This window comes from Manacus candei, unplaced genomic scaffold, assembly GCF_025592945.1.
Source record: "Manacus candei isolate 608988 ecotype Guabito, Panama unplaced genomic scaffold, ASM2559294v1 h1tg000050l, whole genome shotgun sequence".
NCBI classification, from domain to species: domain Eukaryota; kingdom Metazoa; phylum Chordata; class Aves; order Passeriformes; family Pipridae; genus Manacus; species Manacus candei.
In genome coordinates, this window is record NW_026138098.1 from 20,612,426 (window position 1) to 20,626,464 (window position 14,039).

Sequence of the window (14,039 nt, forward strand, 5' to 3'; positions counted from 1 at the left end):
TGTATTTGAGCATCCTGACATTCCCTGCTCCTGATGATGAGGAGAGATATTTGCAATAATGGCAAAGAACTTCAGGAGTCTTATTTTAAAGAAAATTTTACCTCATAGAAAGACGAAAAGGAAAATTTCCTGCCCAAACACTTTTGGCATTGCATGCCTCTCTTACACAAGGTGAGTGAGCTAACAAAAAACCCCACAGATTTAAATCGTCACAACAAGGTACGAGCATAACATCCAGAAGAAAGATACTATCCAGACATGCAATCTGGGCAGGAGTTTCCTAGGATGTCATGACCTGACAGAAAAGTCCTGCTCATAGCCAAGGGAAGTTCACCTGGCAAAGAAAAGTAAAGCACTACATCTACAGGAAGCCACAAAATCAGAGGGAATAAGGGCTCAGAACTGGCACATGTCCTCAGCACCTCTTGTCAGCACCTGGAAGCAGCACTACTGTACTTCTAGGGAGCACACCTTTTATGGGACTGACACAAGAATGAGCATGCTTCACAAACAGAAACACAAAAAGTTCACCTCAAACGTAGGTTGAGTGCATTTCTGAATACCCACTGTAATAAAGGGACCAGAAATAAAGCTTACTTTCAAATACTACAATCAGTAAGACAAATCCTGAGAAGAACCATCAGAATGCCACGTGGAGGTCAGGACTAGCCTCACTCCCAGACTCTCAACATATAATTAGGTCACACTTAAACAATCACTCCTGAAACCACAAACACAGAAAATGTGGGGGGAAGGGGAGAAAGATGGGTTGTGAGAAAAAAATGGTCAGAATACACACCACAGTCTTGTGTTCTACTTGTGTAATAAATATAGATTTCCAGTTCCTTTCAGTGCAGGTGATCACAATGTCAGTCTTTCACTTAAGAGATCCAAATAGAAAGCAAGGTCTGTGCTTCACTTTTTAGTGATTACACAATGAAAACCAACAAGGCAAAGAATGTGAGGACAAAACAAAAGGAATGCTACTCGCAAAGCAAATTTTTCCCATCATTCACAGATCAGAAAGCATAAACAAAGCACGAAAAAACTACACATGATAATACACTAGATTTCATATATTACTACAAGCTTCAGTATATTGAAGAAACATGCATGTTTATATAAAAATATGTGTGTATACACACACAAGTATATATATATAGTCGCATATATATGTATATCCATATATACAGTAGTGGTAGCAGTGGTATTTATATGCTAGCTTACATTGGTATTATATGTCTAAAAGCATATACATATTTCCTCTTTTCTTGTTATTCAATTAATGACCTCTGGATAGTGAGTAAGACAAATAAGTACACCTGTACATTTATTTGCATATATCCTAGCAGGTGTACATACCTGTTGATTTCTGTATAAGCTTACCTGTTATATTATTCAGCACTTCTTTTAAGTTGCTAAAGCTATGTAGCAGGGGATCCCTTTCTTCATCCTATAGATTATACATAAGAAGGAAGCAATTAATGAGGCAAACATATTCCTGAAGAGAAATCTTTATAATGGGTCTGTTAAAGACCTCATAGTCATATTCACAGAAGTACTGTGGTTTGAGTTTATCACTGTCAGCCCATTTACACCATCAAAACCAAGGGAAGCGTTTTTATTTTCCTGCTAGTGCTCCCCAGTATCATACAGCTCAAATGTCAAACTCTAGGTCCAGGACTAAGCATTCTGGTTTGGTTTTATTGCCCTTAGAAGTATTTCTGATTAGCCTTCTGCTGTTCAATAAATTTCACAGCAAATCTAACTCATACCATATTGAAATGGCTCATCTGGATTTGCTATAATGTTAATCTATGCAGATTGTAATGGGAGCAGCAACACAATGACATTTGGTGCCATTAAAATAACGTGAAGGAAGAATCACAGTGCAATATTTATATGAATTAGCTGCATCCCTTAGCCTTAGTCTATCTTTACGATATTAAAATGAGGAGGAGCAGCAGTTTCTCCAAGCTGTGTACGGCCGCACCCACACCTTCGACGGGGAGGCAGAAAAAGGGCCCTGCCCTTTGACAAACTGAAACCACTGGTGCTGGATGACAGCCATCTGCTACTCATGTGACATTCTCAAGTGCACCACATGCACACATTTGCACTGTGGCAGCCATAAACTGACCAATGCATCGTCAGACCTGGAAACACTGTATTAATGGCTTTTATCAAAGCAGGTTTGAATCTATTAACAGGTTTTGGTCAGGAATGTAGCTAGCAGCAACAACAGAGCTGAAAAAAGATAGTATGCCATATGAAAATTAAAAAATAACCTATATATAATGACTTCCTCAATTTTTTTCATTTTGTTTCATGGCTTTCATGATGAGGACTGTCTTCCCTAAGAAGGCACAAAAGATATATAAAAACATTGTGCTAAATCAAACAAAATCATATATATTTAAATTCCCTGACATACAAGGCAATAAAAGTCTGAATGACTGGATTCCCATGTGGAATACAATGTGGAGTACCCTTTTACAGGGTAAAAAGGTAGATTTCCAGCTTTGTAGCTCTTACAGTTGCTGGCACATGAGAAGTCAAAATGTAGAAAGTTATTCCAACTTTACTTACAAAAGTACTATAACGACTGCTACAAAAACTGAGGTACTTTTCTAAAACCAAGTAGTTTCTGCCATAGGTATTTCTACCTGTTGCCACAGGTAGCAAAACTTCAAGGTAACTTACCAGATGGGTGTGAGTGCTCCATCGGGCATTACGCTTTATGGCTCCCACCACTGCGTTGATTTCACCTTGTACAATGTAAATGTTCTTATCCACCATCCTGACAGTCCTGCAAATAAAGGTAATTCAAATTAATCTCCTGCCCCTCAGAATCATTGTCTTCCTTAGATGAAACATAAAGTTGGCCCTAGTCAAGAGGAGGCCTTCAACGGCGCAAGAAACTCTCAGATCTTTGTTTTGTGCATACACAAAGTACAGGTTATTACATACAACAAACACAGTTATTTCATCAAAAAGAAGACAAAAAGAAGACACTTTTCCACAGCGTGTTTTCAAGACCATGAGAGCAGACAGTTATTTATAACAGGACATTTGTGATGCTAGAGACAACTTTGTCAAGGCACATTCCTCATTTTTTTCCAGTCCATGTAAGTTCACAGAAAGATAAAGTGTTGGGGTCCCAGGACAGACAGCCATGACAATGCAATAACATGCGCATCTCCAGCACTTTGGCGAAGTCCCGCAGTTCCACATGGAACACAAAGCCAACCTTGTACTCTGTTAAATAAGCATCAGTGGCTTGAATAAGCTGGCCAGGGCAAAACTCTTTGGGACTTAAAACATTGACAAAATGAAGTAATTTATAACAGATGTTGATTTCACACTTGTGTCACAAAAAAAAAAAAACTTTCAAGGAAGCAGGCAAGTAAAAAGACATGGGTAAGACCCCACAAAGAAATGAGCAAAACTAGAGACAAAATTGGACAAAACATATGAAGCAAAAGTGAGAAAGCTAAAGGCAGAAATCTATTTGCCTATTTACATCTAATTGATGTACCCAGAGAGAGTCAGAAGAGGGGGGAAAAATTAAAAGCAAGAAATATTTCTAATGGTCTGAGGAAAAGAAACAAAGAATGAATTACTATGGGGCCGTTCTCTCTATACTAGCTATAGTCCATACAGAGTCAAGCCTAAAGAAATGAGTAAGAATGGAAGGGAATAAACAGACACAACTGTTTATAAAGAATAAACAGGACTTATAAAGAGGTCAGAGAGTCAGATGATACTATGTCTGCAAATAAGAATGATTTAGTGAAATGGCAGCCAAGTAATGGTACTTTTTCAGAAGAATGAAAGAAAAATGAGGACTCCTGCTTAAAATCACAATGGGTCATCCATAGAGAAGCAAAAGACTGAAAACAGATGAAACATTGACCATAACAGTTCAAATCAGACAGGCTCATTTAAAAGACTCAGCTGGGGAGGGGAAGCAGGGGGTAAAAAACCACAGAGAATATGAGAAGGATTTTTGCCCATGTAGCGAAAGCAAAGCTGGAAGGAAATGATTTTGGTGCATTACTCAAGACCTCAGAAAGACCACCACAGAAATTTCAGAACATACATCCTGGATTTGTCAGGCTTCATATTAATTAACATGTTTGATGTATCAACAATGCTTCAAATACACAAATATCCTCTGAAAGAGATTAATTTGTTTCAGGACTCCGTAAATAACAGAAAGAAAGCAAAGTATTATAAAATGATACCTTATCAAGGGGTGGCATCAGATTTCTTACTTTGTTTTTTCCCATGTTGGTAATAGAATGAATCATCTTACTGCAAAATTGTTTCTTACTTTGTTAGATTAATTATATATAATGGTATTTCCCAGTGTAAGGACAAAAGTATTTTACAATATAAGAACAGTCATAACAGATCAGATCAGTACTTTATCTCATTCACTACTAGATGGTTCAGAAAAATAAACAAATGAACAAGAGGACTCCAGCTTAAAATCACAAGGGGTCATCCATAGGGAAGCAAAAGACTCTACTTTTAACATAAAAGAATCAAGATGGAAAAAGTTGTTAAATTCAGTCTTTCCCAAATGATAAACACAAACCTACAACACACACCTTTTCCTTTTAACCTGCTGGGAAACTGAATGCCATGATCCTTTCAAGCAAGGGTGCAAGAAATCCTTGTTGCTTGGCATATTGCTTGCTCCTGACATATTAAAACCCTGCAAAACTTCAGGGGGTATTTTTGCACTTATGTCCTGTCATTGTCAACTACTTGAGAAGACTTGGTGAGAATGCACTCCTTTCCTCACTGCCCATTCCATTAAATATAACTTTATTCAAAAGTACAAGAATTCACTTTACACAGGCCAACAAACTCACTGGACCAGTGAAACCAAACTAACCTATCGTGCTGGGGATGCAAATTCACTCTCAGTCTCTAAACATCAAACATACAGCCCACTTCACCACCAACACTGGGTAGAGATGGGGGAAATACTGCTTTATAGTTAAGCTTTCAGTTAACAAAGCAATAGCACACACATTTCCAAAGTAAACCACAGCGAAATACTCTCACTCATGCAAAGGACCTTTGCAACAGAAAAAAACTACAGAGTGGGCAGGAAAGCCAGACAACTGTTTCCAGAGAGATGCACCTTGGAAGCTAAGCTCACCAAAAGCACCATCTATCCCTGTAAAAATGTAAAAGTTTCTTTCAAGTAATGGATATAGCTTCACTAAACTCCACACTTCCCAAAGTTCTCCCCCTTTTAAACCATTAGATAATGTCTGTATGTGTTCCTTCAATTGTATCTTCACCACAAGCAACAGCTGATCACACTTTGGAGCTCAGTATAAGTCTACAATATTGAAAGAAGTTTTAAGATTGAAATTAATGCTCTGAAGCAACAGAGAAAAAGTTACATGAGTTACCAGACCAGCACTGAACAATCAGTTGGGTTTAAGAGAGTATGGTAAGAGTCAAGCAAAAACATTAAATGTTTGTTCAACTTACAGAAAAAAAAATTCCTAACATGAATTCAGGCTTAATATTACACAGATATGGTCTGAAAAATGGGATATTGTACAACTGTTGGTTGGATGGGCTAACAGAACTACTAATACTGAAGATCATTAAAACTTGTAAAGAACCTCCCTAGCAAAGGCATGGTTCTGTCACCTCTTGATGTCTTCAGATCAAGATCAGACACCTTTCTTGAAAGCAATCTTTAATGTAACACAAGATAGTGCACTCAGTACAGAAACAAACGGTTTCAGTTCTGTGGTCTTGAGTTAGGCAAAAAAACCCAGGAAAAGTACCTATCAAATTTCAAATGCTTTTTAGCTCCTTAACCCTTGAGTTAGTCCTACATAAACTCCTGTTTATTGCTCATGATAGGTTCACTCATTTGCTTAAAGCTGCAGACCAGTCCTCAGGTTGGCTCCTGCACAGAACTTCAACATTTAGAATGACAGCTCCAAACCAAGACAACGAGCTGCCCTGTTGGCACTTATAGTGGGAACACTGTAAGTAGGAAAAGGTCGACGCCTAAGCATGTCATAAAAGAACAAAAGCTCACATTCATAACCTTCTCAAAACCTTCAGCAATGTTCTATGGATAATAATTATCACTATTCTGAGATTTCTGAAAAACCATCACTTGTAAAATTTTCATATGAAAACACCAACAAGATTTACATCTGAAAATGTTATCTCGCATGTGCACTGAGCATTCCATTGCTTAACCTTGGAACATGCTACCCCAAAACACCCCAACACACAGGAACCCAAACTATTCCTGAGTATTACCACAGGCAGCCTTGGGCAGAGTTTTAGGAAACACTCCCTCCTCTACAGAGAAATGACTGCAATTCTTCTGGAAACAAGCAAGAGTTAGCATCAGATGTGGCGAAGTCTGGCAGACCTCCAGCAAGTCACTTCTTCCTATCACTAACTTTAGCCTTCAGCTATGGCAACTGACTGACTCGGTGAAACTACTCCAGCAAATAACAGTAATGAAAAACAACATAATCACAACATATGCAAGAAAGGTAGTATTTCAAAGTAAGCTTCTGTTGGCCTAAATTTGCACTGTTTATGACAATGTATGAATAATCTATGCAGTCTCTGACCTAGATGTGGCCACTCAAGTCTTGATAAAATACACTGCTACCAAAACACACAACCACGAATCACAAACAACTCTGCTTATCTCACAGCTAGCCAGGTTACCCAGAAGGCCAGCTGATAAGGAAAAGGCCCTTTTCTTCCTTCTAAACCGCATGTGGAAGGCACATGAACCTCTATTGGGAAATTTAACTTACTTGGGTTTTTCATGTAGTAACTATTCTGCAATAAGCATCACAGGCAGCAAAAATTCAGAGAACTTAGGATGTTTCTCCAAAGGCTAGCTCCCAAGGCCTGGACAAAAGTGACATAAAAGTAATAATTTGTAAGTATGGAAAAGAATGTGCAGTCCAGTGGTCCCATAATTCTGGGTAATTAAGATAAACAGCAGCAACAAGGTACTGGTGGCACATCAGAAAGGGATGTGGGACAAGCTCCTCTACAAGCCTTCACAGTCAGCTGCAACAGTGAGATGGGCCTGGGAATCAAGGAGAGAAAGGCAACTCACATTTATCTGTCAAAACTGCATAGTAAACTCAAAACGTAAGGTTAACTGGCAAGGGGCATTTTCTTTCTTCCAGCTACTTCATACTGTTGAGACGAGAAACATGCCACCAGCTGAACTCCTAACATACACGCTAAGTGAGCTCTGAGCTTTCCCCTGCAGCAGAAAAAGGTTCTGACCGTATGCAGGGAAAGGCCCGTTTCTACCAATTTTATGCATCAAGCCCCCTGGGCGGATGGTGAGCGGAGCCTGTGCAGGTGCAGCGCACACCGGGCACCTCCCTCCGGCCCGGCCCGGTGCCCTGACCCCGCTCCTCCCTGACACCCGCACACCGCGGCAGTCGTGGCCGGGGGGCCCGTCCGCCCCCGCCCCGTGGGCACCGTCACGCGTGTCAGCCCCGGCCCGGGGCGGGGGGCGGCCGCCACCCCCACCCCATCCCCGCCCGCCCCTGGGGCTGCCCCGCGCCCGTCCCCGCCCCACGCCGGCCCCGCACGGCTCCCCCGCCGCCGCGTCCTTCCCGCCCACTCCCGCGTCGCGACAGCATCGCGACAGACGGTCGCTGCCCGGCACTGACCCCCGCATCCAAAATGGCGGCGCCTGCTCCCCGCGGCGGCGGCCGCTTCACATAACCGGGCGGGCGGGCGGGCGGCACCGCGGGCGGGAGGGCTCGGCCCCCGCTCTGTCCGCCCTTCCCTCCCTCCCTCCCGGCGGCGGCGGTCGCGGCGAGGCCGCGTAGCGCGGGGTCCCGAGGCACGGGCAGGGACACCGGCACTGCTCCCTCGCACTGACGTGGAAACGGGCGCACCGTGACCTGCTGCCTGGTTACTGCGTCGACGGACAGCCCGCGCAGCCAATCCATGCGCGGTGCGTCGCGCAGCGCCTCGAGGAGCCCAATGAGAACACGGTCTGGAAGGGAGGGGGCGGGTCCTACGGTGACAGCGGCAGCGAGCCAATGAGAGGTGGCAGGATAGAGCCGGCGGGCACGCTGGCCAATCGCGGCGCGATGCGGCGTCGCAGCCGCGCCCGGGCCGGCGCAGACAGGGCGGCCAGGCGGAAGGCGGCGGGAGGGTGCCCGCGCAAAGCACTGTGGGCCGGGCCGCCCTCCCGGCGGAGGGCGGGTGTTGGTCCCGGGGCTGGGACTGCGGGGCTGGAGGAGGGACAGTGGCGGGACTGCGCGGCGTGTGAGGGGAACCAGCCCCGGGACTGCACAGTCTGTGCAGAGAAGCAGGGTCTCTCCACCGTGCTTTGCGAGTATTTCCCAATTTGCTATACAGCCCCTTCCAGCTCCTCCTCTGGAGCAGTCTGGGAGGTGGTGCCCTGCGGGCATTTTGTTCCCTCCTAGACACCTCCCTGTGTCACAGCTCTGCTGTTTCTGTGCTGGAACAGCTCATCCAGACCAGGCCCTGAGGGAGCAGGCAGGAGAATTCCAAAGGACAAAGCAGAATGTGCAGCTGTTAGGAGAACTCGTGTGACAGCACCCAGAGGAGCACACGCAGCCTCTCCCCTCTCCGCAGTCCTGCTCCCCAGTAACTCAAACCTGGACACAACTGATGCTTTGCTCCAGCTGGGCTACAAGCCCTGTGTTGTGGCCTCAGTTCATGCAGCCCAGTGAGCCTGGCGACAGGGACCACAATGGAGTTAAACTACTCTGTGAAGCCACTTTATTGGCCTGCTCTTTACAGCAAGAGCAATCACAGCTTTGCAGCCATACAGCATCTGGCAGGATGAATTCTTGGTGCTGCTCCAACCGTCTTAGCCACTATGTCTATGTCCCCATGTCAATGCAGTGTACTTTATCAGCAGTAATTTGCAGGGGTCACTCTGCTTGTTCAAGCCTCTGCCCATGGAACTTTTGACAGAAGACAGAAGGTCCTTGCAGTTACCTACCAGTTTTATAGCTCTGGCGTCTCCAGCCAGGTCAGCTTAGGGATCGGCTGTAGCAGGTGTTAGAGTGGTCAAAATAACAGCTACCCCAAAATCTTATATTCTGTAGGGAAAACACAAATCACTGGACACAGAGGAAAGGTGAAAGGATCAAAAACTATTCATTCACTCTCCTAATCACAACTTCATCTGCTGCAGTGTGACTGAAAGAGGGAAGTTCTCAGACAAAGGCCTGAGGGAATGTCCAACAGGACTCTTCCCTGGCTGACCAAACCCAAATCCGAGGCTGACTCCAATGCCACCCTGAAAGATGGCCAGATACCATCATAGCTGCCCAAATATTACCTGATCAAGATTCAGTGTGTCTTAGACTGACACTGCTGTTATGTCCCAACTCTGACACCTGGAGGCCTGGGGACCTTCTTCAGCTGGATGTTACCTGACAGCGAGTAGATGTCTTCGGATTTGGAAGTTTTAAGCTGTAATTGCATTAAGCAGACACATTCTGCAGAAGTAGAACAAAAACCAGCATCTCAGTGGGCTAAGTGTAGGTTCAGAAGGTAAGATGTATCCCTCTAGCCTCTGCTGCAGCCATGGTATGTGCAGTTTTCAGCTTGAGCTTCTCAGCTATAAAACAGTGAAATACACATTGTGCACGGATTGCAAATGCCACCTAAGCAATGAGTGAAGGTTGACAGAAGTTACTAGTTACTAGTGCTTTCTGCTTCCCTTTTGCCCTGCTAAAGCCTACAGCAGCCACTAAAGCTCTGGTGGTATTTGCCAGGCATTTGGAAATTCACAGGAGTTCATCATTGCCACTCCATCCATCTGCTCCATGCTCTGGAAAGGAGATTTGGGGGGATTTCAGGTGCTGACTTGGCCATTGTACACAGTACAGCTCAGTCCAGGTCAGTCACAAAGGGTCTGGACCCCCTTCCATGCCTTCTTGCCCCTTCCAGTGCCAGCTGTGCAGCTCAGGCTCCTGCCCAGTCCGATCTGGTGAATTGGACCCTGCTAAGGTTTTACTTATGGAAGCCTGTCACGGTGTTTGAAACCAAGCCAGGCAGGAGCCTTCTGCTTCACCCGCCTGCATCTTAGTGCATTAATAAAGAGCAAACATTGCAATGTGCTTTGCATTTTTACTTACAATCCAGCACTGCATTGTCTAGAGAGAAAAACAATATGGCATAGCCCCGTGCTGCCTGGGGAGGGGAGAGTTCACTCGCACGCGCTACGGCACTGCGTTCGTCAGCCCTCAGACAGCCCAGCACCGCCCTGGCTGCACAGAAAATCTGCTGATGTGACAGTGCAGCACCAACACCCCCAGCCTGGCAGCAGTGGGGAAACCTGGTTTGCCTGGACTGCTTGATCCAGCAGCGTTTGAACAGAGTGGTGCACAGCTGTGGGCAAGTGCAAGCACTCTGCACTAAAGGATCCAGGCGTAGGACCAGGACACAGGATGGTCCGTTGTTCTTTATTCCCAAGATAATGTACTAGTTCTTATACACAGCATGAACCAAAGATCAGAAAAGCAGTCTGTGCAAATCCCCCAGGTCCCTGCTATCTAGTCAGGGAAGCTGGGCTTTATCGTCACTGCAAAGATACAGCTTTTCAGCAGTTTCTGTCTTGGATATTCCTCCTTAGCTGCAAACTCAGTGGCAATCATTCCCTCAGGCCTTGCCCAGGTACCTGGTCAGCTCACCTGCTTTTATCTGAGACACCTGAGCAGCCAGCCCCTTGCAAAGAGCAGTGTCTCCATGGGGCACACCAACTGCCTGCCTTTGATGAGCCTGTCAGAAATCCACGGTGCCAACTACCTGTGCCTCTGCAATCGGCACCAACCTTGTACAGTCCATTACTCTTGCTCAGCCCCTACCAGTTCACGACCATCTTCAGAGCCCAGATATCAGACCCATGGGCACTTGCAACACAGAAATTTTCCAGCAGGTTAAGTAGTCTGACAGGCTGAACTTCTCCCCCTCCTATTGGAGGCTTTTGCTGTTTCTCAGAGGCTTAGTAAGGTCTCCAGAAAAGGGGCAGAAAGAGGGAGTTGTCTCAGAAGGTACAAGCTGTTGTCATGGCTAGAAACTACTTGCAGCCATTCTCCCCAGAGTTAAGCATCCCAAAAATGCTACTGAATGCAGAACACAGTGTTTCCGAGCAGCTGTTCCTTTCTAGAGCAAGCTCAGGTAGAGGCTAGCCCAAAGCCAGCTGAAGGCTCTCCAAAGGAAAACTGATGTGCTGCATCTGGCACAACCTGCACTCAGGCTAGGACCTACAACTGAAGCAAATGAAGCAAAATTGAAACAATCAGAAGTATTAAACCCCTTCTGTGTAAACTATACAAACTATAAAAAAACTCTACTGTAGCCTCCTAAGGCTAAAATACCCTGCCAGCTGTTCTACATAGCCCGTGTCTCTGGAACACTCCTGCACTTCCCAGTGACATGAAATGCTCCTGATGAACTTCCCAGTGTTTTCATTGCCTCTTCTTGGCCAAGGCAAGCCATTCCTTTTTGGCAGGAGCACCCCAGGCTCAGTTAGTCATATCTTCGTCACCTCTTGGCTAGACTACAGCTACATAATACACCTGGGCACGAAGCCCACAGTGCTTGGCAAATGCCAAATAGAAGAGTAGACTGCAGTGGGAGCCCTGGCTGCCACAAGTGCATCAAACCTTACCTCTGCTCCCTAGATCGCCTTCTGGCATGAAAGACAAGCCAAATTCAAGCCTGAGTCCCAATCTTTAAGGCATTTGATGGCATGGACCCAGCATGGCTAAAAGATCAGTTGAGACACAAAGATGGAAACCGTGATCAACAATCAACAACTCCGCCACTCTCCAAGAGCAGTGGACCCATCCAGCATGAGGACCGTGTTTTCCTGTGGCAGAGACAGGGTTTTCTCTGAGAACAAACTCTTCCCAGCTGGTGAAAAATGAAGGATGTCTAAGATGCTGAGTAATTCCCTCCTTTTGCGTATCCCATCTCTCTGCCAAGACATGGATCAAGTTCACTCTGGGTTTAGTTTGCTTTTTCTTTTTTTTTTTTCTTTTTTATTTTATATAAAACAGTAACATCTGTGTCCTAAACCCAGGTGAAGTTTTTGGTCTCTTCCTCAGCAATGAATTCTTCAGCTGGCAAGAGAAGATGCACTACAGATAAGAGGTCTTGACACTAACCAGCAAGATCTACATTTCAATGACAAGCGCTATAGCCCTCCCTCCCAAAGAGACCCTTCAGGGGTCAGTCCAGCAGTTGCACAGAGGATGCCTTAGTGACAGACTCCTACTGTAGGTCCCTGGATGGTCTAATCCAGCAGTCTTCACGCTGTGCTCCACAGGGAACAAACTTGTGACATAGTGCCCAAGGGAAATAGCTAAAAATACATTTGTTTCATTATTACTTGTGAGTGTAAGCACTAACTTATTTGCTGCAGGCAAATGGTGAAAGGTTTGGAGGGAGAGGGAGGCAATTCAAAATAAGGTACCTTCATTGCTGCAGACCTTGCACAGGGTTTTCAGCTTCCCTGTGGCATGTGGTGATAGAGACAGACTGCCCCGTGGAAAGTGCTAGTGCTGTTACACTGTGTCTGCTTCTCTTGATGGAGACAAGCCTTTGCTGGGATGGATTAAAATCTGGGCTGGAAAAAGATGTGGTCTAGCTTGCTGTCATTTTTGGCAGACAAAAGAGCAGTAAGGCAAACACAAACCCCAGATTACTACAATTAAAAAACCACGGTAATTTCTCCTAAGTGTGTCAACATTTTGATTCCTTTTAAACTCTCTGTGTTTCTACTGAATTAACATATTTGTGCATGTTTTTGAACTGTAATCCATAATGCCTGTGTCTACCTAACCTCTCTTTACTTGCTGTGCTGCTTTGTGTGTATTTGTCTTCCCATGCATATCTATATGCCATGTTACGCGTTTAGCAGGCTCCAGAAATATGGCTGGTAAATCATCCAGGGTTAAAATTCACTTCTATTCTCACAACATTATTTCCTAATCTTTAAAATATGTCAGTGGAAGATCTTGATGGTGACCTTTGGCATCATAAATCGGAGAGCAGGTTGACATGGGAATGACCTCAAGAAAATCAGACTGTAGAATCATGCATCCAGATCCCTAAGAGCGTGGCAGGGATAAACCTCTCCCCTGGGCTCAGCATCCAGGGCAGGATGCAAAGACTAACCTCGGCCTCTGCAAACTTTTCCCTGTAAGCAGTGGGAGCAGTGTAAGCATGCTTAGAGTGAAATGTGTGTGCAAACACATTCAAGACTTGCTGCAGCGGGAACAAGCACTTGGAGACATTCAGGGAGGGATCGCACCCTGTCCTCCTGCACCGGGATTTCGCCATGAACTTCAGTGGGAGCCCGGCTGGAGTCTAAACTACAAGCAACATTTGGGGTGCAAATCAACAAGCAACATCGGCGGGCAGCAGGGCGGTGTTCCCCGCACGGCCGGCAGCCGCCGTGTCCGGTAGGAGCGGCACAGTATGGGCTGGGAAGCGCTTCTCGGTACCACCGAGAGCCGCAACAGTGCGTCCGGTAACTGGCCTGTGATTAAGCCTCCCCTGCAACTGCTGCTCCATCGTGCAGGGGAACGCTTCCAGCAGCCGACTGCGGACTTGGTTTCCCCCAGAAACCTGTATCTGGCTGGTGGCTCTGACTGCAAAGCCCGAACAGGCTCGCCGCGCCGGTACTGAGCGGAGCGGATGCTCAGCACAGGGTACCGGTGGCCGAGCACTGAAGGAGGCACTGAAGGAGGCGCGCGGTCCCTGCGGCGACAGCAGCAGTGTATCAGTGCCCATGCACATCTGTACCCTGCCCGCACAGCCCGGGCGGCAGCGCCGCAGCCCCGCGCGCGGGACCTGTCCCCGCACCCGCCCCGCCGCTCACCCTGCCCCGCTCGCCGGGACGGGGCGGGGCCAGTGCGGGGAGGGCGGGGCCTACCGCCCGCCTCGGCCAGTTCGAGAGCCGGGCTGCGCCCGTATGCAAATGAGGCACGGGACGATTGGTC

The 14,039-nt window shown here is 46.2% G+C and overlaps 1 protein-coding gene across 8 annotated transcripts in view; it reads right to left on the reverse strand.

Moving 5' to 3' along the window:
- GBF1 (golgi brefeldin A resistant guanine nucleotide exchange factor 1) overlaps positions 1-7,918 on the reverse strand; it is a 104,862-nt gene extending 96,944 nt beyond the window's left edge. For 6 of the 8 annotated variants that reach the window (XM_051800063.1, XM_051800062.1, XM_051800060.1 and 3 more), the window contains exons 1-3: positions 7,710-7,918; positions 2,704-2,809; positions 1,387-1,453 (exon numbers count right to left, since the gene is read on the reverse strand). In XM_051800063.1, coding sequence (XP_051656023.1) covers positions 1,387-1,453; positions 2,704-2,809; positions 7,710-7,717 — 181 coding nt within the window. In that variant the 5' untranslated portion in view covers positions 7,718-7,918. Of the gene's footprint in view, positions 1-1,386; positions 1,454-2,703; positions 2,810-6,827; positions 6,925-7,709 lie in introns of all 8 variants that reach the window. The other 2 variants (XM_051800061.1, XM_051800066.1) reach the window with 2 other exon arrangements.
- Positions 7,919-14,039: the final 6,121 nt, after the last annotated feature.